At 40.1% G+C, this 24,712-nt stretch overlaps 3 protein-coding genes across 6 annotated transcripts; all 3 read right to left on the bottom strand.

Moving 5' to 3' along the window:
* Positions 1 to 70: 70 nt before the first annotated feature.
* On the bottom strand, positions 71 to 7,182 carry LOC149947502 (gamma-interferon-inducible lysosomal thiol reductase-like). Of its 3 annotated transcripts, none has more exons than XM_090171962.1 (7): positions 6,771 to 7,051; positions 4,825 to 4,971; positions 2,816 to 2,893; positions 2,654 to 2,749; positions 1,714 to 1,860; positions 1,576 to 1,644; positions 71 to 228 (listed from the first exon to the last, which is right to left on the bottom strand). In XM_090171962.1, the coding sequence occupies exons 1-7, from the start codon at positions 6,900 to 6,902 to the stop codon at positions 205 to 207; spliced, it is 693 nt and encodes a 230-aa protein (XP_090028088.1). In that variant the 5' UTR covers positions 6,903 to 7,051; the 3' UTR covers positions 71 to 204. The 3 variants fall into 3 exon arrangements, with proteins under 3 accessions (XP_090028088.1, XP_090028089.1, XP_090028087.1); XM_090171963.1 differs by lacking the exons at positions 71 to 228; positions 6,771 to 7,051 and adding exons at positions 638 to 859; positions 7,058 to 7,182; XM_090171961.1 differs by lacking the exon at positions 71 to 228 and adding an exon at positions 644 to 859.
* A 1,389-nt stretch (positions 7,183 to 8,571) lies between these two features.
* LOC149947501 (gamma-interferon-inducible lysosomal thiol reductase-like) lies at positions 8,572 to 11,238 on the bottom strand. The gene is made up of 7 exons (XM_090171363.1): positions 11,201 to 11,238; positions 10,096 to 10,168; positions 9,854 to 10,030; positions 9,702 to 9,788; positions 9,083 to 9,178; positions 8,754 to 8,969; positions 8,572 to 8,693 (listed from the first exon to the last, which is right to left on the bottom strand). The coding sequence occupies exons 2-7, from the start codon at positions 10,141 to 10,143 to the stop codon at positions 8,667 to 8,669; spliced, it is 651 nt and encodes a 216-aa protein (XP_090027489.1). The 5' UTR covers positions 10,144 to 10,168; positions 11,201 to 11,238; the 3' UTR covers positions 8,572 to 8,666.
* Positions 11,239 to 12,037: 799 nt separating this feature from the next.
* LOC149947500 (uncharacterized) lies at positions 12,038 to 23,961 on the bottom strand. 2 transcript variants are annotated; one of them, XM_090172939.1, is made up of 20 exons: positions 23,762 to 23,961; positions 20,691 to 20,940; positions 20,447 to 20,629; positions 20,225 to 20,379; positions 19,998 to 20,163; positions 19,758 to 19,927; positions 16,531 to 16,739; positions 16,238 to 16,459; positions 16,075 to 16,167; positions 15,780 to 16,010; positions 15,459 to 15,719; positions 15,014 to 15,391; positions 14,795 to 14,936; positions 14,480 to 14,721; positions 14,174 to 14,420; positions 13,930 to 14,115; positions 13,695 to 13,868; positions 12,889 to 13,245; positions 12,584 to 12,804; positions 12,038 to 12,378 (listed from the first exon to the last, which is right to left on the bottom strand). In XM_090172939.1, exons 2-20 carry the CDS (start codon positions 20,813 to 20,815, stop codon positions 12,232 to 12,234), a joined length of 3,909 nt encoding a protein of 1,302 aa, XP_090029065.1. In that variant the 5' UTR covers positions 20,816 to 20,940; positions 23,762 to 23,961; the 3' UTR covers positions 12,038 to 12,231. The 2 variants fall into 2 exon arrangements, with proteins under 2 accessions (XP_090029065.1, XP_090029066.1); XM_090172940.1 differs by having other exon boundaries at positions 16,558 to 16,739.
* Between the last annotated feature and the right edge of the window lie 751 nt (positions 23,962 to 24,712).

The following is a 24,712-nucleotide window of genomic DNA, read 5'->3' as shown; positions in this document are numbered from 1 at the left end:
ACGTACAATAACCAGCTTACGTGTACAACTGAAATGAGTGCGTAGTCCAACTCCGAGACAATGAATATAATTTAATTGCTTTTTAAACAGTTTTATTGACAATATTAAAAAACAGGTCATTTTAAAATACGAAAATACTGAAGTATTTATTACTACTTCATCTTAATGTAGTTATACATTGAGCACGGGTACAGTCGGCGTGTACTAACATCTGCTAGGCTTTGTACCCTGTAAAGATAGGTAAATATTAATTTTTTGGTAAAACAATTGTGGTCGAATTTAACAAATATTAACGGTTAGATGTTAAGAGGAAAATTATGAATATTTGTAATTTTCTTTTTAGCGTTTGCGAAATAATGTTTATTTAAGCAATAGAAGTTTCACCTAAACTTTACGATGCTTTGGCAACACTGGCAAGTTAACTTGACGAAACGTCTGCCAAGCATCGCGGAAGCCATTACTTTCCCGTTTATTAGGTTGGATGTACGCCCAGCCAACACAGTGTTAAATTAGGCATATTTTTTCGCGCTAAAAATCGAGAAAACTACAAAGTATCTCGAAGTGTTTAAAACGATTTTAAAGTTTTGTTTTAAATTACAAATATTTCACAATTTAGTTTAGGGAATAGATGGTTATTATGAGATTATCATTTGAGGCATATGGACGCGTGCAAACTCCACCACCTCTTTCAAATGAGGTATATATAACATCGCAGTATAACGTACCACCCCTTTCGACCAAGAGAACTCGGAAGTTGCTAGAGTTTGGATTTCCCAACCAAAAAATGAATGGCTATAGTCGAAAGTAGAATTTTCGAAACGTTGGTCTCTTGCCAGTTTGGACTCGAGTTGGGGCAATTCTGTACAAAATTTCTTTCGTTCGTAAATGCTCGTGAAACATATCAAAACTAAGCGATTTTGCGCATTTGTTGATTAAAATTAGGTAGGTCGGAAAACCAATTGTCTTACGCTAAATTCAGTCCTTGAAATTCAGTTATAAAACAATGCTTCTGTTTAAAATGATCTCTCCGCCAGTATTAAAAAATTAAATTATTTAAGAATATTAATTAAATTATACAATTACGTTAAAAAATGAAAACCGAATAATTTTGTATTGTTCATTCTTATTAATTCTACATATTTACTATTGGTAAAAGCTCTTTTAGCGCAACGTTTGCAGTTTAGAATTAGGGAGATTAAGTGAATTATTTTATTTTGATTTAATTAGTGATTTAGTGTTATTTGAAATAGGTTTGCAACATGTCGCAAAATTAGGCACCAGCTACGCCTTATTTCTACACGTGTTATTTCTAATCTATCGCCTTTCAGCTACGGTTTGTCATTGGCGTTTTAAAGTTAAGTAATAGGGAGGTTAAGTAAAGCCCCGTAGACGTTTCAACTGGAACTCCTAGAATGCTTGTACGGAACTTCCTGCTTAGCTTGACGTCGCATCTGCAAAGGACCGTGGAAGCCTAGATGTTCCCGTTCATAACGTCGGCAGCTTAGCCTCCTTATTAGCTTCCCTCCTACTTTCACCCGTACTTGAAAAATTAGCAGTTTTTTTGGGGAATCTTACTTTATACGTATCGCAGACTAATGACTTGAGATCAGTTAAGGCACGTTGTTGATTCTGGGAAGTGTATTTCTAAAATGAAAACGACAAATTGATTTTATCAACGTAAGCTTTTGCAAATTATTTGAGAAGAAACCTTACCCCGTCAATGATAATCCAAGGAACAAAATGTAGTTTAGGATTCAGGTTATTCGTTTTATCGCCCATCTTGGCCAGATACGCGGCTCCTTCGGCAGAGTTGGCGCAACTGCTGATTGGAGCGTAATCAATTCCGGACGTTTTGGCGCACTGTGCGGAAAAATTCGTTTCCTAATTCATTTCAAATGACTAAAGCAGCGTTCAGACTATATAACTTTTAAAGGTCAATTAGTTTGGCGACCAGACTTGACCAACTAATTGGCAGTGATTTAAGCAGTGTGAACAGCAAATGATGGCAGTGGCGCCGATCGCTTTTTTCCCCAATGGGGGCCGAAGCTCACTAATAAACTTGGAATGAGGCTGCTGGCAACACTTTCTTGCTACGGATGCTTCAAAGTAAATGGCCTTTAACATCGGCGGTCTTACCAATGGGGGCAGGGCCCCCATTGATTTTTCCCAATGGGGGCTTCGGCCCCGCCGCCCCCATGGGATCGGCGCCACTGAATGATGGTGGATCAACGCGCAACTCTTTTCGGTTAGGTGACCGATTTTTGGATGCGCAATATGTTTGAAATTCAGCCAATGAAATTAAGCTATTCCGTAACGTCACTAACGCGGGAACTTTGAAACATTTGACCCGTCGGCTGCTTACTATACAATAATGTGATTATCAAAATAGTAGACATAAATAATTTTGACAAGCTAAACTTAATTTTTAAATTTAATACAGGAAACATTATAGCTGACGACAATAAAAATACGAATAATCCCATTCGAGGAAGCCAAATCGTATGAGAAATTTTCGAGCTATTGCGACCCGCAAAAATTCAATATAAACGCGTTGTTTTGGTGGTCTGTAAATCGGATTTGAACAACTAATTTGGCACCAATAAAATTGCATAGTCTGAACTGTACTTTACTCCGTGTTTCGTCGCATTCTTACTGATTCGGCCACGGTTTGCGGTTGACTGGCTTCCTCCATGCACTTAATGAATTCGTAAACCTGGTCATTGTCCTTCACTTTGTCCAAAGCGCACGACTATTTCGAAGAAAGAAAGAAAATTAAAAATCAAATTCTACGAAATATTTAAAATTAACGTTTTACTTGGATCGTGTTTCCGGTGCATTCGTTGACTCCGTGTTGACAACTGAACTGGAAAGTTCCATCGGGGTTTCTTGTGGTCTAACGAGAAAGAAATTCGGATTATTTTCGATTGATTTTAAGCGAATAATGTTTTTAACAATTTTTAACTGTGTTCGCATTTCTAACTAGAGGCTGTCACTACCTCTGCTTAAAGGGAGTATGAACTAAATCGAAAAAATCATCTGCTAACCCGCGCTAAGGCTTGTTTTGAATGTAACTAGCGCCAATCAACTTTAGCTTCTGTGAAACCTAGTGGCAGGCATGTTAAATTCCATAAGAATGTGTATACAAATTTTTGTTTTGGATCTCATTTTTTATTGGATAAAGTTGGCAAAATTGTCACATCCCGCAGATACAAACTCTTTATAGATCTCTTTGTCAATATCAGTACGCAATGTTAGATGTCATAAATGCGACACCCTTTGAAAGATTTCCTCAAAATGACTTCTGAGTTTTGAACAGCCGTTAAAACACGCAACTAGTGGCAGCGCCAGGATTCGATCCCAGTCCTCTATGCTTGCGAGACAGACACGGTCAAAGATCTCTTTTACCATAGAGAATATAACTTAATTATCTGAAGGGGAACGGGGAGGAATTTGGTTTTGGTTGAACCTCAGTTTAGTGCTGCCACCCTGTAGCGGAATTTTGAAATATAAATATTTTTTCCGCTCCCCTAACCCTTGACCTTGACCGAGAAAGAAAACTTGCGCTTTTAAAGGGAATATAACCTGCAAAGCAGCCTTTATGGAAGACCCCCTTCAATTTTTCAAATTTCCCGTACAGTGGCGCCACACATTTCTAAAGCCAAAGGCAAGAGCGGCCAGAGCTGCAAACGTTGGTGTTCCACACCAAATACCTGGGGTTATATTCCCTTTAAAGATGGTATTTCAAATAGGCCCTAGGATTTATTAAAAAATATACGTATTATTTAAAATTTAAAAATTCGTTTAAGAGCGATTAATCGAGAACACAATTACTCCTGTGTTTCCAAGTGAAAATGCCCAGGTTATTAGTAATTTCCTTAAATTAATTAATCATGAACGTTTAAAAAGTAGATAACCGTTACACACCTATAACTTTCTAAGACTAGCTAGAGAAAATAGCAGATGTCGACAACTTCAATTAAATAATATTTCCCGCCACTAGGTGATACTTAAAACGTAAGTCCAACCGAAATATCCATCCCCCTGTCCCGAGGTTGGGTACATACCGCCCGTGCCAGAGGTTCTTTTACGAGCGTACTACCTATGTTGACTTAGCCCTCTAAATGCAATGTATGTCTTTCTAAAATAAATAAAACCTAAATTGAATTGAATTGAATTGTCTCACTTAATGAAATATCTTTCCCCTAACGGGTCCCCTCCCCAGGTAGTCAAGCTATGGATTCCCCCACGAATATTTTCCGTAAAAGAATCTATTCTCCAAGCTTTAATTTAATCGTTTGGGACCTGTCTCTTATTTCCGCTGGTTTCTCAATGCGCTTGCGAGAAATCGCTATTTAGGGCCGCGTTGCCAGATGTACGATAGCTAGCGCCCTTGTCGATAATATTTAACCGATTTTTGGGAAATTAATTTTCAATGTATTCTGGGACTCTATCATAGCCTGGCACTCGGTCACTCACGGCTTATTATTATTGGCAATTTGAAACTTTTAGTCAGAAATAATTTAAGAATAGCTTTTGTTTTTCTGCCATTTAAGTAAGATTTAATGTAGTATCTGTGACAATTATAAATATATACATATATTTTTAATTGCGCAGGAATTATGGCAATTATAGAAGTTTCTTTTTAACCAAAGTATTCCTTGGTTAAAAAGAAACTTCTATAATTGAAGTATCTGTCTGCCTACGTAATGCCTAGTTACGTGATGGTGGAACCTATATTACGACTTGTTTACGTTTGGGTTAAGAAGAAAATTTAATATTCGTATTGCGTTTCGTAGTTAGGCAATTGGAAGAAAATGATTTTACCCTGGCTTTGCCGTATGGAACTAGCTCCGCTTCAATGATTTCGGGTATCGCTTGATAAGTCGGATAAAACTGGGTTAAGATGAAGTCCTTGCTGTCGGGGCAATGCGTCTCGTAGTAAACTTGAACTTTGACTTTATCGGCCAAGATCTGCCGCGGATAAAGAGAAATCATCAGCGCTCGTCCGTAATAAAGTTCAATTGGCGACAAGCACCGTAAACATTTCAATTGGAGAAAAATTTAAATTGAGGATGCGATAATTTAAATTTAAATTGAATAATCTCGTCGTTCTTGAAAGTAGCCTTTCGAAATTGTTTCACCATTTTCAGGTAGAGGTATAGACGCGGTTGCGTTGTTATCTCTCGATTTATCCGAGTATACGAACCTGAAAGCGAAGACAAACTCTTTCTTTTTCAAAGAGCGCCTTTGATGGGTATTCAAGCGTGCGGAGGTATAATAACAAAGGCCTCCGTTGAGCGAAAAGACTGATTTCTTTCCACTTTTTCCTTTTTCTAAAAATTTCCGGTTTTACCAGGAAATCATTACCGCAACTTCGTCATTAGCTCTTTTTAGAAAAATACAATAAGGGCTCAAAGGTTTCAGTTCTTAAGCATCGCCCGGCTCGTAACTGGCTCTTAATTAACGGCGTGTTTTGGCCATTAGACAATTTTATTTAAATCATATTTAAAACAGGCGAGTTAATATTCTGAATTACTGAAAAGATAAAATTTCAAACGAATGTCTTCTTTAAGTTGTTTTATTTTTAAGCTTAGGTTTTGCGAAAAGCTTTGAAAGTAAATATACGAGCGTTAATTTGAATAGTTTTAAACTTAGGTATACCTAAACATTGAAAGCCAATATTAGAAACGTTTTTATCTTCGTGTTGCGCCGTGTTAAAACGCTTAAATATTTCTTCAACTTGACTCTCAGTATTGGAAGATGCTTGTTTAAAATTTTCAAAAAACACGTTTCAAAACCAATTCAAAATATTCGTATTTTTATCAAATTGTTTTACGAAGTTGAGTGAAATCCCGCGATTTTACTCTGTATTTTATATAAAAAGTCATAGACTTGTTCAGAACGATAGTTATTGTCATCCGAATTACGAACAAAACAATTATCAAAACTGTCACAGTTCGAAATTACGCTTTTAGCTGACTCACTTGAAAGAAATTGGTTTTTTCCCCACCTGTTTTCAGTTTCGACTTTCACAGAACGAGTTATTTTATACGTCTTAATTCTTCGATTTTCTTTATATTCGGCCTAGCGAATTAGGAAATTATATAAAATTTGCTAGGTCACGTGATTATGTTAGTGTTATATTTGTACTATTAAAGATAACAGTGCGTGTTTTTTTTTATTTTAGTGACCGCGTGAAAAATTGCACTAACCAATTTATATTAAAATATTGAAAAGCGCGTGCTAACAAAAATAAACCATTTAATACAGGTTTTGGTCTATATTACAGAATAAAAAGAGCAAAATTAATTAAAAATAAAAATAAAAATAAAAATAAATTTAAGACTTACAAAACGAGCATTTTTTATTTTTAAACCGTTATATAATTTCAAGAATTTTATTTTAATTCCCTTTATAATTTTATCATCCGACCTTGACGCTATAATACCCGAAAATAAAGCTAAAAATGATAACGTATCGCCTGTCATCGAATTTGAGACCATTATAAACTATCTTCAACGCATTTGTTGCAAACGCGTAAATGTAAAGGAAAATGGAATCATAAGTTTACATGTCGGTTAAAAAAAAGAACTTTTACGCGTCTCCCGTGTACCTGTCACATCTCTCGTAGCTGAGCATCAGGTGTTTTCCGTTTGTACAACTTATCAAGGGCGAGCGACCGCTTCAGGCACCTTTCCACTCGACGAACACGTGTATATAGATATTTGGAAAATAAATACTCCCCTATTTTAAGCGAGTGAAGAACTTACGGTAACATCCGGTGTGCCGACGGAAGCCGGCGAATAGAGACAGTAGAAGAAGCCGAATACAACCAGTAGGAAGACCATAGCTAGCGCGTACAGCCTGAATCGGTGATGCTTCCTGACGCTTATAGAGCTCATTTTGGCCGAGAAATCGCGCGAAAGGAAGCCGCTTATCTCACGTCGAAAGACGCATTTCTTTTTTATCGTTGGGGGGCCCCGCGTATTTCGGCAATGTGAGAAACGCGACCGCGCGCCCGCCGCTCGTTCTACTAGATCTAGACTCAGTCACTCACCGACAGAAATGGTGCAGCGGCAAAAAGCGACAGTAGCGCCAACAGCATCGTCCAATAGTGTGTTGGAACGTGGCGGAGATTAATAACAACGCAAACTCTGGTGTTCTCTCGGCAATGAATCGAAGAGACAGATTTACTCGCGCTTTATATAAGTACGTACATCCAACATTGTAATCTGCCAGCGATAAACAAGACTCTAGTGCAGAGTTGCCAGAAAACATTTTAGGGTCACGCCCAAAGTATGTGAAAAACCAGCCAAATTTCCGCCCAAACCAAAATCGGGGATTTTACGAAACCGCTCAAGGAAAAATGGCGCTGCAGTCCTTTAAACTCGTGCTAACAAGAGAGTTTTTACACTATTATATATATGTTCCCTGATAATATTAAATCAAACTTAAATTTTTGAAAGGGAACAGGAGAATGCTCGACCTAAGTTGAGAGATGAAGGGACAATATAAATATTCTAGTTCTCAAGGGCTTGTGACCTTTACAATTTAGACCGCACTAAACAATGCTATAAATCTGCGCGATATAGGTAGATTAATGTTTCCTTATTTTTAATTGAGCGCATTTCTCCCCCGTGGGACCTACTATTGATAAAAAAGTGATCGTGAATTATCAATATACAGAAAAAATCATTTAGTTATCAATCAAATAAATTATCAAGGTTAATAAAAAAAATTAAAACATTGACGAAAAATCGAAATTGAAACCCGTCCAAAAACCCGCCTTCCGTCCCGGAACTCCCTTCGAAAAGGAGCCCAATTTGGGCGGGAAACCGCCCATCTGGCAACTCTCCTCTAGTGCCACCTAGGAGTCGGCTATCGACCTCGGGCGGTTTTTTCCCCTAAAAAACCTACTCACTTATTCTTCCATGCTGATGCTAAGCACCGCGCCAAAAACTGGTTTGCCAACATTTGACTACACCTCCTCGTCGAGACGGGCATTCTCCGAGTACGTTGATTTTCAAGTTTTTGGCTCACTCCCCAATTCTGTTGGAGTTGTTAAATAGACCAAGGGTTAAGCGAAATCTAAATGTTTCAATAGCGTATAAATTACGTTCGATAAAGCGAAACTAATTCATTAGGATGACGCCACGAACATGAATGTGTGAACGCGAAGTAACATTTTTAACGTTGAAATTTAGCGCCTAAATTAGAATGGAGAGAATAATTCTGCGTTTATCCAATAGGAAACTGCTTTCATAAACGGCGGTAAATTTAAATCACGTGAATGTTCCATTCACGTTTCAGTAGTTGGAAGGAGAAGCCCCCAAAAGTCTGGAAATCTTTTTATAAGCCTAAAAAGACCAAGATTTAGTAATGTTTTACCTTTGGAAGTTTTTCGAAGGTGATCGCAAACACAAAAGTAAAACGGAGCTTTGTAAATTTTAAGCATAAGCGTTCACTATTTACTTATTTTGAATCTTTAAGCCTGTAATACATTTAACTTATCAGTTTTAAATTTGAACCGACGAAAGTTGGACTATAGTTGAACAATAGTAATTCACGAAAGACTTTTTAATAACCAGGTTTTTATTTTGAACTTTGAAATATTAAATAGACGTAGAAAAAAAGGTGACTACCAAAAACCGTATTGTACATAAAGATTACGGACACGCCTTCGGTTTGTCTCCCTGTAAAAAGTATCAGTTAGCCCAATGGATATAGTTTTGATGGCCGGTTGGGTTTCTTACTCCGTATCTGTTGCAGATGACCGTAAGCAGGTCCTCCCTGGCCGCTTTGTTCAACTCTTCCGTGTGCTCGCCATCGAACACTAACCAGGGCACGTACGTCTTCGTGGGCCTCGTGTCTCGGGTTTTAATATTCATTTCCCTTTGCCAGTCGTTGCCTTCCTTGGAGCGAGTACATCTGTCGATGCGCTCCCAGTCTAGGCCTTGCTGTTTCGCGCACTGAAAATACACCAGCTTATTCAATTTCATTTTCATGATCGTTGTTCATTTTAAGAGTTTGAATGGCAGTAACATATTAATGTTGCAATATTAGAAAAATTAGTATTTCGGACCTCTTCACCCATTTTCTCCGTTTTGTTCGAATTTTCCATGCAGTAGATGAAGGGCAAATGGTCCGCTGTTTTGTCGTAGATTTTGATGGCACATGTCTGAATATAGCGGAAACGGATAATTAATCTTTTAGAAAGAAATACCCATCTCCCACAACCACTTTCTTTTCAATTGATCGAAACACGTATCTTCAATAATCAATAATCAGCTAGGCTAATGCGACTTTTGAAGCCATTAATTCAGGTGGCCGGGTTACAATGCGTTCGAGCCAACAGCTCCCTACACTTAAATACTGCTTAAATAGTGCGGTACGAAATACCTCAGGAAAATATATGGCTACTTTTAAAAACTATTGTATCGCGATAATTTAATTTATAAATTAAAAATATTCTTAGGCGGATAAAATTTCCATTTTGCACCGTCAGGTTGGGTAATACACCTGGAATATTTTTACGTACGCATCTGCAGTTTGGCGGGAAATTTCGCGCCTACTGAAACCTGTCTCTAATCCACTAAAGTGCGCGCTTAACATTTCTGGCCTTAGAAGTCTAAGATAAAGCTGATTTTAGGAAGAATTTATTCTTAGCCCGATAAGATTTTTTGGAAATATGTTTGCGGTACCTGAATTTGGTTCCCAATGCATTCTTTCTCGTTGTGTTGGCATACAAAAACAAACCAAAGAGTGTCGTTTTTCTTCATCACTTGCGTCTGCGTAGACAAAATACGGATTTCTAGGTCATTTAGTAAGAGCGCGTTCGTCGCTTGGTTCTTACCTTGGCATTCCCGTAAGGTACCATATCTATCTCCATGATATTCCCGACCTTTTGGTACGTAGGATAGAGTTGTTCGACGATAAAATGTTTGCTAAACTTGCAATGCGTTTCGTAGTGAAGTTGCAACTGAATCGGGCTATCGTCCCTACTTCGGTCCGCGACTTCGCTCGCTACCAGCTTCGTCGGGAAGAAATCACTTTTAAAACGAGATTTCTCTAGACAAACCAAATGTATATATTAACCTGCAGTGAGAATGCAAAACAGGCGAGCCAAGATCCGATAGCGAACATGACGAGTCGTTTGGTTGGAGCTACTCTGGTCTTCAATAGGGGTGAATTGTAATAAGTATGTCGCAAAGTGAATGTCATTCGAAGTTTTTATACTAAATTTCCAGGACGCGATTAAATTAAGGGAATAAATCACTCGGCTCTTGGGGTCGCGCTCTGAAATTGGATTAGTCTTCGAAACACCTGCCATTCGAAAGTTTTTTCGCATTTAAATTGTCGTAAGATTTCTTTTGCCAGACGAGAGTGAATATCCGCTATACGGATGAATGTAATTACCCCTACCAGCAGCGCTCGTTATAATGGATATCGGGGCGCATTTATATCGAGAACTCCGTATTTTAATCATCTAATTGCTTAATTTATGTTTGCTCGTTCTTTCCGAAAGGTTAATGCATGGTTCCGAAAGCTTTACGTTTAGGATCAAGAATAAGAAAAAGTGTTCGATGCAAATTGCGTCTGTTTGGAGAGTATTTCGTTGCCCGTTCCCACTTTCATCGCAATAGCTTCCATACGGACTGTACCGAAACGGTTACGATAAGTGCATTGCCTTTATCAAAATTAGTACCCATTATGACAATTGCGGCCAACTCTTTTAAGCAATTTTCAGTTTTGAATTCTAGAAATCGTTACAGGCATTTTTTAACCAAAAATTCGTTTTAGGTTACGGACTAGAGATTGGGTCACTATGCGAGGAATTTAGCACGGTCGAGGCTACTATATATAGGAATCAAATAACCACTCACTGACTGTGATTAGTAGCTACGCGGTAATTTAGTGAGATATGAAAATATTACGTGATATTTCGTCTAAAATCGAAGGAAATATATAGAGGTTTCCGAATTTTGCACATAACGAGAACAAGGGCCTCCTCAAGTCGATTTATGCGTAAAACTTGGCAAAATTTAATTTTTAAGTCAAGATATAGGGGGACCCACAATTGAGGAATAGGGGGCCCACAATTGAGAAAAATCTCCTGGCGCTGCCCCTGAACGAGGGCAGACACGCCACGTTATTAAAACTAATACGAATACAAAAGCCCCGGAAATATAAACACCATCACCTGTTAGAGATGTTCGTTACCCTTTCTCTAAAACAAAACATTCGAATAAATTGTACGCAGGTGTTTAAAAAAAAAACATTTATCCGGGATTCAATTCATTCCCCCCTTTTCATTAATTTGTTTCGATTATTTCCAGGCCCATTATTCATCAATTAAACAAACGGGTTTATACGTGTATAGCCGTTCGCCACAAATTTAGCACCAAGTCATTGTTCTTTATCTACGCGCGGTTATTTTCAGGGGGGGGGGGGAATAAGGGGAAAACTCGCTTCCTTGACACTGAAATTATCACTTTACCGATGACTTGGCAATTTTATACACGATTTAATGAAGGGCTATATTCGGTTATTTCATTATTTATCAATATTCTTATCTTCTAATTGTATTTTTGTAGTTTTCTCTCAAATGGTTATTTTTGAATAGTATGTAAATCGAAAAACAATAGTTTTTGCCAGTCATCGTGAGAAAGTGAAGGTTACTGACTGATCAGTTAGTTTTTACCCGAAATTAGTTTCATCAACGTGTTGGTTTTTCAGTGTGGTATGGCTACTATTTCACGTAGTCATTTCGTTTAACAACATACATACATAAATAAATAAATAAATACGCTGATTAAAATAATGTTGTGAAATTAGTCTTGGTAGGAATCGTAAGAAAGATCTATTTAAAAGCTACGTTTTTCTTGACATTTGATCAAACCTATTATTTCAATATTAGCCGATAGGTTTAGACTTATATATTAAGAAATAACTGATAAACGACTTCAATGCACTGAGAATTATTGAAATAATAATGAAATATATTCTCAAATTTAAAATATAAATTAAATACATCCTGGTAGTGTTTCCGTCACACTTTTATTAAAATCATGTTTGAACTAACGGGCTATTTGTTCATACAGTAAAAATGCGTTCGTTTGGTTAAGCACTCCCGGTGCACTATATTGCGTCTCAAAAAACGGTACAAGTAAGCGCGACTTTAAAATAAACCCCGTGACCAAGAATGTCGAATGTCCCAACCGACTCGAGAGATCACAATACAACGCAAACGGTGCATCTTGACACGGAAACGTCGGGTCTAGTTGGTCGCCAATTTGGTGGCGGAGATCGCCTCCTAACCGATTCTTCCGAGTACGTGCTGACCTGGTCGCCATCAAACACGCTTTCGTCGACTCCTCCCTGCAGTTACGAAACATCAGCGTTCATAAATATGTACGATAGATACGACAGTGGTTCGCCTAAGGCCAAGCGCTCACTGCTCTTCGTAACGTCTACGTACTACCTTCCACAAGCCCTTGCTTCGTAACGAAAACAATGCCATATGGAAGGCAGGACGGATATGAAACGGAGAGCCAGTGGGCGCCTAGCCTAACAGCGCGCAAACCTCGGCTTCTTGAACCGTTCTTTCTTCAATTTGCCCGAAGTCTTCTCCGATGGGTACTAAGGACGGCGAATGCGACAATGGCGCGACTGGAACCCTGACTAAAGACGTCATGTTGTTGAATCCTGGAATGGGCATGACGTACTGCGACAGTCGGTTTATGATTTCTAGGAATCGGCTCTCCCAGTCCGCTTGTCTCCCATTTCCTCCGTGTCCCCCGATACCTTAAAAGCGATACAAATTAGATTATATATTATTAGAATTATTATTTCGATTGAATACGGATGGAAAGCGTTCGCGGTACTGACCGCAAAGCGCGATGTAAACCAAAGGACTGAAAACGACCGCCAAGGGCCCGGGTGGGGGCCAAGGAACCGCTTCGAGCATCACGGGAAGAATCGGTTTTCGCAAAACGTCCGCCAGACTGGCTTCTCTCGTACTGGTTTGCGAGATGACGTATCTGGGTGTTAGACAGCAAATGACGACTTTTGCCCGGCTTATTCCTTCGTAGATCTTCCCGTACAGAGAATCTCCGCCACCCATCTGACCGACGTCCATCCAACAGGGGAAACCGGCCATTTCGAGACGTCGTCTGAAGCCCAACACCGCCGCTTGGGCGTCCCACTGATAACTAATGAATATTGGGGGTGCCGGTTCTTCGGGTTCTAAATACGATTCAGAAAAAGTTAAATTATACTCTTGTCTAATCAACTCAATATTCGCATTCTTTATTATTATTATTATTATTAGTAGGTGGTTTCTTTTCGCCTGTTCTCGGAGTAAAAGTGTACTCTTTTTACCCTAAAATGTTTTATTCACCTGTTCCGGGGATGAGAATTACTCCGCCCCATAAACTATTTGCTTGCTCCGGAGTATTAGAGCTCCTTCTGAAAAGGAGGTGTCAAGAGAGTAAATCGGATTTTGTCGTCTCCTAGCCCAAATTTATCTGCTAAAAAGGCCACAGGCAGCCATTTTGAAAAACGTTTTTACTCCGACTCAAACTATTCGCCACCACAGAATCCGAGTAAAATGACGTCATAGCGTTACTCTTCTTACGCTACTCCGAAATTCCAGGAACAAGCGAAAAGAAACCACCTAGTATTAAAGTTCTAACCGAGATCAATTCGAATAACGTCGGCTATATCTTCACGTCCCATTTGCTCCAAGGCGAAGAGCAGTATGTCCACGCTGTATCTGGTACCGGCATTTGAGTCCATCCAGTCTCGAAGCAAACCCATCGAAGGACTTACGTCGTCCTCAAATCTCACCGCTTCACGATCTCCGTACCCTATTTACGAATGTACGAATAAACTCATAGCCTGTTAAACGCCAGCGCGAATTGTCCAAACCTAGTCGTTTGGCCAAAGCTCTCCAGTCTTTTCCGAAAGAGGCGCCTTTCAGCATTTTCACTACTCCGCCCATCCAACCTGGCTCCTCCTCTCTCGTGTGCGAGTCCCACGTCATTTGACTTTCACCGGGTTGAAGTAAATTAGAAGAATACGAGTCCCTTTTGTTGATATTTCGAATACCCAACACTGCAAATAAACGAGTGTTTTAATTTTAGCTTCTAGTTTCGGATCTTTTGTACGTTACCGCTCGCTTCCGGGAAATATTTGCGAATAAAGTCAGTCTTGACTCTTCGAAAGTCGCACGTGACTACTTTGTTCGTGAGGCACTGATTGAGCGAGATGAAGTGAGCGCACGATTCTTGAGGGCATCGAACCGCTCCGTGCTCCTTGCATTCCTTATCGCAGGGGCAAGCGACGCAAACCGTGAAACATACCCTGTTGAACCAAATGTCCCTGATGGCTTCCAGTTCGTTCTCTAGCAAATGACGAACCTAAATAAATTGCATTCGTTAAAGCCATTCGTCGAAGTTGTTCTCGGGGTGAAGGCTACCTTGGCGCAAATGTGTTGCGCGGGACAGACGCAATCTCTGGAAAGCTCCATATTGGTCCCGTCCGCTTTTACAATATCCACTTCGATTCTGGAGAGGCCGCTGGCTAACAGTTTGATGACGATGTCGTACTCCCGGTCCACGGCTAGTCTGCCCTTTCGTTTTTGTACTTGGGGTTCTCTCTGCCAGTGGTGGCGCTCGGACCAACGACATATGCGCGTTGTCAAACGGGTGAATAAACCGGCTACAATTTTCGTCACAAAAATTATTTCTTTCGGAATCGTTAACATTAACTGACAATTTTAAATTTGTCTTACCTGGCAATAGTCCGTGAAAGTCGATCACGAATGTGAAAGAGCAAGGGCATTCCGTTTCTTCCGCCAAGTCCATCACGTCCGAACCAATGTTCCAAGGAACTAGATACGTTTTCTCCTCAATTTGCGAGCTCACCACGAACATCTGTTTGGAATCGGGTATTATTCATTTGTTAGAGATTTGATTTTAAAATCACGCTATTGGAAAATGTCGTATCTCACCTCAGAGTTTTCCACTTCGCAAATCAAATCCAAATTCTCCAAAACTCCGAGAAGAATCATTCTCTGCTCTCTGAAATCAGGGAAAACTTTGTCCATTAAGGTTTTGGAGATAACACCATCCACTAGACTGTCCGCCGCGAGGACTCCCTTTTCGATTTTCTCCGCAGTTTCCATGGCGAAAATTTGGTAGGCGTTGTCGACGAACCACTGAGGCTTCAAGAACACCGTGCTGGACCAACGTCCTTCGTGTTCGAAACCACCGCACGACACCCCTCCAGAGGGAAAATGGAGCAGTTTACCCTGTTGGTGGTAGAACTCGATCATAGAACAGAAACTCCGCTCGTCGTCCAATCCTTCTCGGTGGGCCGCTTCGAATAGCTAACGCAAAATATCTCGTCAGACATTTGATAATAAAAATAATAAGCCATTACCATTTAGATCTTACTTGCATAAGGTCTACCATATAGATATTCCTTTCCAAGAGACGTTCTAGCATTCTCTCGAAAGCTAACCATTTCAGAGGCACCTCCATCATCACGTGTGGAAGCTCAACCATCGTGGATTCAATTTTAGCCCTCACCTCTCGAATCTGGCGAGTAGCCTCGGCCGTGTCGCCGCAGTCGATCAAATAATAGAACGGCAGCACGTGCGAACCGTAGCTTTTACTTTGAATGTACTCTTTAATCTTATTCATGTTGTCTTCAATCTGGAATAGATAAGTTTCGCTTCAGCCAGCTATGCCTAGAACGCCGACTATACCGCTTACTTTCTTTTCCTCGGCATCTCCTCTGTGAAGGCCCACGATCACTACGTGAGGTTGAAGCAACGGTGTGTCCGTGGTGGACTTATCGTCGGCCTCCGTCTCGGATTCCCCGCAATCGGCCTGGCCTTCAGTGTCCACGTTGCTGTTGCTGTGGGCCACCGAAGCGTGTATCGCCGTCATCCACGAGTTAAGGATTTCCAAAGTAGTTAGTACCGGACCTTCCGGTAGCTCCGTCTGAAAAGGAAAGTTTATTTAGCGCCATTTCCCTCGGTTTAGTTTAGTTACGCTCGAAACCTACTCCTTTCCATTCGCTGTAGTACTCAACGGGATCGTCCGGATCATTTGTCACGCTCACGGTCAAAACATAAAGTGTTTTCGGAGATAGGAAAGCCTGCGTGCGTAATGAAAAGGCTTAGAAAATAAGGTTTTGGAATTGTCGGTTCGGTGGCGAGGTTTTATACCTGATGCATGCAAAAGAACTTTGGATGCCCGTGAAAGTCCCAAATGTTGATGGTAACTTTCGGGTGATCGGGGTCCGAGTGCGATCCTTTTTTCTCGTTGTCTATTTTATCCCAGTCCTGCTTGGTTTCGGCTTCCGCTAACATTTGCTCCACTAATTCGACTAACCGTCTAGGAAGCTCTTCCGGGATGCTCTCGTTCGCCTTCGCTTGTCCGTTTTCGTTCTAACGAATGCAGAATCACTTTCGTTAGTCACGAATTCCGTCACTTTTCGGGATCGCCAATAAGGGTGTACCCTGTATGTAACAGAAAAATTGCTAGCCTCTGGTCTCCTTCCGTAGAACGATTTCCTGCTAATGTTGGATTGCAATCTGAGTGCCCCGCGAACCAGGGCCGTTTTCTTCCTCTCCTCTTGTTTCTTTCGTTTCTTTTGCATTATGATTTCGCGAACTATGTTTTTAGCGATGGCTCGGTAATATTCTTCTTCCATAAAGTTCTCTTCATCTACAACACGACGAAACATTTTTTAAGTACGAAAATAATAGCCTTTAATTTAAATAGTACTAAACTTTTGTTTGCTAAAGTGGGCGAGCGATAGACTACGATCGCGGGAAATATAGTGGCATCTGTCTTAATAACCATGTCTTAATAACAAATGTGTGAAGAAATAGCAGACGATCTTTGGATTTCAATGTTTTTTAGGCTGAAACTTTCAGCCTACAGAGAGAGTTTTGAACGAGCAGACAGCTTTCACGCATTCAATTTGAAACTCGAGGTGGATACTTTTCTCTTTTTTTTTATTTCCAAATAGGGTAACCCTATGTCATCATTTTACTCCAATTCAGTGCTGGCGAATAGTACGAGTTGGGGTAAAATGTTTTCCCAAAATGGCTGCCTATGGCCATTTTACTAGATAAATTTTGGATACGCAGACGATTTTACTTTCTTTATACCTCCTTTTGAGGAAGAGTAAATAGTGTAGCCCCAATACTCTGAGCTTAACGAATAGCTCACGGTGTAGAGTACAAGTGAATAGTTTAATTTAGAGTAAATAGAGTGCACCTTTTGTTCCAGAAAAAGCGAAAAGTATCCACTATCTGTTACCAAAAAGTAATCTACGCACGAAGCGTATATTGTGCTTAGCTTACTTGGGATACACTAGCTGCTAGCAGGTCCTTAGCGCTACAACCTGATTAGGTACTGCCTGGGTAGCTACACGTGAGCAGCAACACCCAAACAGCTACAGAGTAATTAACTGCTACTGGCTCGAGCTGCTACAAACGTGGATAGTTGCGGCACATATCCTGGAAGTAATCGGTGAATGGCGTTAGGGGCTTTTCACAAATTACGTAACGTGGTAGGGGGGAGGGGGGGTTTTAGCAAGCGTTACGAAATGTTACGTGGGGGGGTGGGAGGGTTCACTGAAATGTTACGTAACACATCTTATTTTTAATATCGTTATTAAAATTTTCTCCATTTTCAGAAACAGTCACAATTATTAAAAACATTTGTATTTTCATTGGTTTACTCACGTTTAAAAGAATTTCATACCCATGGGTATAAAGTGTTGCGTAAAAATACAGTTGTAATTTCAAATGATAATTACAAACAATAAAATTTAGTACCTGATCTTATTGTACTTTATTATAAGCATTGACTAAAATGATAGTAACATCCCTTGTGCTCTTCATTGGGAACTGCTTCTTGCTGGTTTTAATGAATCCAGTTTCCAAATCTGACATTATCTGCTGTATTTGTAGGTCGATGTTGCGAACACTTTCCATTCATTCGTTTTTGTTAAACTGTAGCTGTTCGAGCCTGTAACTGTTCTATACTCTGTAGGTGTTCGGGTGTAGCTGTTCTGGTGCAGCTATTCTGGCTGTAGCTTTTCAGGCCGTAGCGCTTAGGACATGGAAGGACACTAGCTATATCACCAACAGCTATTTTTGCACGATATTTTGCATATAGGTAGAATAATAAGTAACATGTTATCAGCATGACGCGTTCTATTCTCTTTCACGGAAAATTGAAACTCTTTTAAAAATTAAAGTAACCGCGACTTTGGCAAAATAATTATGAATTATCAATTGGATCGTAAAATTGTGAATTGTAAACACTCGCTTCGTTTCTGAAGTTAGTCATTTTAAAATTTGAGGCATAAAAGCGTTTTGGGCTTTTGGCTCTTATTTATTTTCCTGAAAGTATTCGGGTAGTAATTCTGCCCCTAAGTGTTTCCTTTTCTAATTACACTTCTAATTTCGAAATCGCTTTGCGACAAACTATCATCAAACGATATCGATCAGTGTCATACTTATGTCCAAGTTAGAATTAAATGTAATACGTGTCGTGACGCTCAGTTCCTCTACCGTTTATTTTATATCCGGAAATGACATTCAGGAAGTAATTATGCGAGATAATAAAGTAGGTGCCTCCTTTTAAAATCAACCACACAACATCATCACGCACTCGATTCAGTTAAAGTCGCGAAACTTTGAAGGAAGACTCATTATATTTTCATAACCTTTGCTCCAATCGATCGAAAGCGTACAAACTTCAACGTGAAACGTTTGTCTTCTAACTCCGCTTTGGTGTTTTTCTACCTGTTATCAGACACCAGAGGAACGAACCAGTCAACCTACAAGCTAATTCCAGTACCCAAGATGTCGACTCAACCGGAACCCCTCAAAGAGGAGGAAATTGCTCGAGGCGAAAAGTGTACGAAGAAGCCCTAGGGCTGCAAACCTTGACCAAGGAAGTTGTCTTATTTGGCCGTCATCCGAAGCCTTATTGCATATCAATTTGAAAGCAGGCTTTCCTATAAATCTCGCTCTGTGATAGATCGATGTTTTGCACTATTCGTCTTCTTTTCGACCCTTCCCGCGTCAATCAATTTCCTCTTCCTGGGTGATTCCGGTTGCAAAGAACATACACCCCAAGAAGGGATACTGTTAATCATGTGTGAAAATTGCTTGTCCATAGTCACAAAGGCAGCGGGTGTTGACTACGTTACTTTTTATAATTATTTCCATATGATTTTCTTTTTACAGGAAGTTTATCAATTTAGCTCCCAGTCTGGGTTGTATATTCTTTGATATTGGATTCTGGAACGAATTTGCTGGTTGACGAGTTCCTCAGGTGTCTTATACCGGGTAGAAACTCGTATCGCTTAAAATCGATCTGAAGTCCCGTCTTCTCCATTTTCCCGGAGATTGATTATGATTGAGACATTTTTATAGCCTCATAACGCCAAGGTAACGAATGTCAAGGCTAAGCCGTGGTTGACCCCGATCGAGATAACGCTCATCCAAAACAAAGATAATATGAGTGCCAAGGAAAAGCACCACCCGAAACTGGAAATTAACATACCAATTAAAATTGGATAGCATTACGTTCTCTAAAACTCACCATTATGTTATTAGGAAAGTCAAGAAAAAAGTCGTTAAAATGACTCGAAACGCCACCCTTACAATATTATCTATATTTTCTAGCACGTATTTGATAAGGACAAATAGTTCCGCTTACCACTCGATGCGCTATCATCACTGTCGTACAATTCGTCCATCAGCGTGTCGATAGATGGCGGAGGCACCCCTTCACCCATGGTTTTCCACGCTTTTCCCCGTCCTTCTTCGTCAGTTTGGCAGACCAGAGTGCAGTCAATGGCTCGTCTTTTCTGAGCTTCCGGCGTTGTCCTTTCAAATTAACAAATGCGCTCATCATTCGCTCTATTCGAAAATGTTCGTTACTTTATCGCAGTCTCACCCTTCGTTTAATAGTAGTTTCTTAAAGATTAACTTTTCTCGCGACTCGCACCCGATGAGGGCCAGACGAGATCTGTGTAGAGACACGCTACCATCGGCGCACGCTTGTTGGTACACTTGCAACGCTTCCGGTCCTCGAGCCAGTACCTCTACCGGAGCGTTTCCGGCTTCAAATATCAAAGAGCGTTATTTAATATTCGATAGGTAGTGAAAGGGTCGCGGACTTACAAGTGGCGACGAAGGTCAACGAAAATGTGATGCCGTACAAGTCGAACAGAAGCCATAAATGTTCTTTCGCTGGAAGCCCCGATAGCAAGGCTCCTTTGTGTTCGCTGTTGACGAACAACTGGAAATGTCCTTGAGAGCTGACGTAAAATGTTAACCTGTGGCCAGATCTCGTATGAGAAATACGGTTTGGCGGTTGGAAGAAAAACCCGTTCTGATAAGTACCTGTTTCCATTGAGCGCCCATTTTTCGGGTATAGGCCGGGCCCAGAAACCTTGTTTCGAGATCAAATCGGGACAAGCGTACCTAGGAAGACCCGCGGTTCCCAGAGTCGAAGGATCTTTGGAGGTCACGCCTAGTCGCAAAGCGCCGCTCCATTCTTCGTTCGTCCCCAAGGTTATGGATACTCTGAAAGTATTTCGCGTCAAACAATTGATCTATTTAGCTCCTCTATTCCCGATGAAATTACCTCGAATTGACCGGAAGTGGCTTGTGGCTGAACGCGATGGCGTCGCAGAATGAGGACACGCGAACCGCCCTAGTTCCATTAAGTTCCAAAGTAATGTTTGATCCATGAACGGAATGGAATTTCATGTCGTAAGTCCCGGATGGCTACGTCATCCACGTATGACGCGTCGTGGGATCAAGATCCATATCTTTGTCGCGGAGTCGTGACCTTTCGACCTCGAGGTCAAACTTAGCTCGGCGTCAGAAGGATACTAAGCGAGAATAGAAAAACCAGATAGATTTCGGTTTTTGTTCTTGAAAAAGGTTGATATTTGTAACGCTTTTGTAATGTTTCCACAAACATGGTTTATACGGGCCTATATGGGCTCATCGCGTGACGGCCACCGCTAGTAGGCCTATACGTTGTACAGAGCGCTTCGGAAAACAATCAACACGTACGCCGCGCAATCAATTTCGTATAGATTGAAATCGATCCGTTTCTGTTTTCACTTAATTTAATTTCGTGGAGAATAGGGTATACCATTTCTATCATTATCACGAGAACTTTTCTTTTATGTTGAAATATCTAGTCAAACACGGTATTTTTAGAATGTCGGTTCGATCTGAAACCCCTCGCTACGATGAAGTACAATACGCGGATTGCCCTAACATCAAAGACGCGATTGATAAAGTTCAAATTGATTTTAGCTAAAATCCAATAGTTTAAATAGAATCTATGTATAATAAATCATTCTTCTGAATATCCGTAATTTCTATAATTTATCGTACTTCGATATTGAAAATCAATTTCTTTCCCGTATCTCGATGGTTCCATTTCCATTACAAATTATTAATATTGCTCAATTGGATTTCGATACGTTAGGATAGATGATAAAATGACAATTGTCTTAGGGGTATAAAGCAATTGATCGCGAGATTTTATCACATTGATGGGTCGGACCACTATTTTTCAAATGGCACTATCGGTCAAACGACTTTTTGAAGTATCCGAATTTTGGTTGGGTAAATTCATCTTTTGAATACCACATTTGGGCGGATGAGGATTGTTTGTCTTGGATCTTGTTTAACTTAAGATCCATATTTCTTCCTAATATGCCTTAAATAACCCCCAAATGTGGTATTCATCGAAAAGACGTACACCAATGAAATACCATTCATCGAAAAGACGTGCACCAATGAAATATCATTCATCGAAAAGACGTACACCAATGAAATATCATTCATCGAAAAGACGTGCACCAATGAAATATCATTCATCAAAAAGACGTGCACCAATGAAATATCATTCATCAAAAAGACGTACACCAATGAAATATCATTCATCGAAAAGACGTACACCAATGAAATATCATTCATCAAAAAGACGTACACCAATGAAATATCATTCATCGAAAAGACGTACACCAATGAAATATCATTCTTCAAAAAGGTTTCCTTAATAATCGAATTTTTTTACAGTACGCAACCCACCAAATTTCATGTCCAAACCATGCAGTAAATGGTCTACACTCTGTCGTTGTCCGACCAACAGTAGCGGCACCAGGATTTTTGGGGGGTAGGCCAACCATTTGGAGGCCCCCCCCCACAATTTTTTCAAATCCGTCCACGTTGATTATTTTTTTTTAAGCAAGTAGTGCAATATTTGGGTAAAATGGCTACGCGATGAAAAAATTAGCACTAATAACTCTTGACAAATGAGTGGTTATTTACTTATTTCTATGACTGAATTAAAGTCTATCAATTTACATTCATTCCTTCGATACTTCGCATGTACATCCCTTACATCAGAATTTACAACTTTACGAAAATGAATGTACATAGGTACACTAACGACGTAAGTAAAGTAAGTTTAAAAACCATTTATTTGTAAAGATAAAATTAAAGATACAATTTGGATATAGTAGCGCTCGCCAAAAATTAAAACTAAAAAATAAACTAATGTCAAAGAAACGTTACTCGTACCGTTGAAAGGAATAAAACCCGCCGTGTCGTTTAGCGAATCACTCGCATTGAATATGGAAAAATTAATGAATAAATAAACTATTTCGCAAACAAATTACGAATTTTCTGATATGAAATAATTTGGAGACCCATATATTAAATTTTGGAGGCCCTTACCAAAATTTCAAGTAGGCCCAGGCCTACCCCGTCCTGTTGCTGGCGCCGCTACTGCCGACCAATTATCGTATAGCACTATAATGTGAAATCCCCTTACTTAAAATAGCAATACACCGGTTGTGGATCATTGGTGTGAAATTGGTATGTCTACGCTATGGAACGTAGTCCGTCCAAAGTCCCGTATACGTATAACATGGACGATATGCCGCCGCCCATTGTCAATCTTCAGATAAACAAAATTTAATTCTACTGCCGTAATATAGATTAGTCAGATCTGGGCAAATCAAAGAAAATAAATGATTGCGCTGTAAGTTTACGAAGGGTGCCTGCGTCGACCCAAACTTTTATTCCCTGGTATACGTTGATTTATATTTTACACCCACAGTGGGTAAGCAACGGCCTTACAAGGCCAGCGTCGCGAGTTGGTCCCCGAAAAATAAGTGACCCCTAAAACATTCCCCAAAAATGAACCCCATGGAAAGAGAAGAGATCTTAGTAACACTATTTTTCCACGTATTTAGTCGAAGGTTTTCTCTGGTTCTTAATAGTTTCGGTTGAGTCACTAAAGTGATATAACTCCGTAGTTAGTTTTGCGCTACGCAACTAGAGGTAGCTAGATATCGATCATTAATTTAAATTTCGAAACCATTTGAAGCACTTAAGGAAAGTGTGAACAATAGACGTGATCGTTATTTAATAGTCTCGTGACATTAACTCTAGGATTTAAAATTAAAGGCAAAGGCTTCGCTACCCTTTCCAAAAACATATTCCATATTGAGGGTTTTAATAAAGGCGTAGTAACAATTTCCCGCATATTCGATAATCCTGATTAACCAGTATGTTCGCGTCACCCTTTCGCAATTGTTTATATCGAAGAATAATTATACGGGCTCATCGGAAATAACTAACGCGAGAAAGCTCAGTGCCGAAAAGCGTAACGTTCTAACTTCTTACCTTTACATTTCAAAGAAGAGCAACGTCGAAGTTTCGATGGAACGGAAGAGTAGGGTCTTCGTATTTGTACCCCGCGAACGCGTAAAAGTGTTCGAGCCCCTTTCGTTAAGTTTATAGGCGCATTTTTAAAAGGGTGACCGGAGAAGATTACGTTTTGTTCCAGCAGAAGTAAGTCTCGGCCGTTGCTATTGGTAACCAAATCAAACAGTTCTGGCCTTTTTATACGCCTTGCATACTTATTAGAGGGTCCGATCCACGTCGCTAGTCGGCCTTATGGCTTTTATCGCGCTACCTCCGACGAATATCGGTTTTTGTTTTCTTACGAGAATAACGCGAACCGCGCCGATAAAGTGGGCGGGTCTCGGAATCTTCCTCTCGAAGGTCGATTGGACGCGTGTGTCCCGCCAAATTTAAATCTTTTTCTTCGTGTTTGTCAGAATTAGCGTGTCTAGTTACAGTTCGCGCGACAAAGGGAAAGTTTTAGTCGTTCGACACTCGCGTATCTTGTTGGGTTCGGGAAATTGATTTCGCTGTCAACTCGCTGTGTATTCCGCGACCTAGAATTATTAATCGTTTTTTTGAATTATCCAAAATGACTGCACGCACACATACTTTTGTTTAATTTGGTAGTTAGCACTTTTAGAACTACACCCAAATAACGCGGAACTAGCCACGAAAATAGGCCCTTTACTTCAAAGAACACACAGATCTCCAAAATGGTTTGAATAAGTGTCCTGGGTCTACGTAATTTATGTCATAGATATATGAAACCTAGAAATAGTCTTGTTGCCTTACTGCCGAAGAAACCCCGTTTTTGAGGGGGAAAGCTACTTTTGGTAAAAGAGCTCGGCCCATTTTCCACGCTCTAGTTATATTAAAAAAATGTGCGCGCTCTTATCATTAATATTTGCTTCAGAAAATAACGATCGGCTGCTATCGGTACTCTGTCTA

This window comes from Leiobunum rupestre, chromosome 4 (genome assembly GCF_980474605.1).
Source record: "Leiobunum rupestre chromosome 4, qqLeiRupe1.1.hap1, whole genome shotgun sequence".
NCBI lineage: Eukaryota > Metazoa > Arthropoda > Arachnida > Opiliones > Sclerosomatidae > Leiobunum > Leiobunum rupestre.
This window is presented reverse-complemented; position numbering and strand designations above follow the sequence as displayed.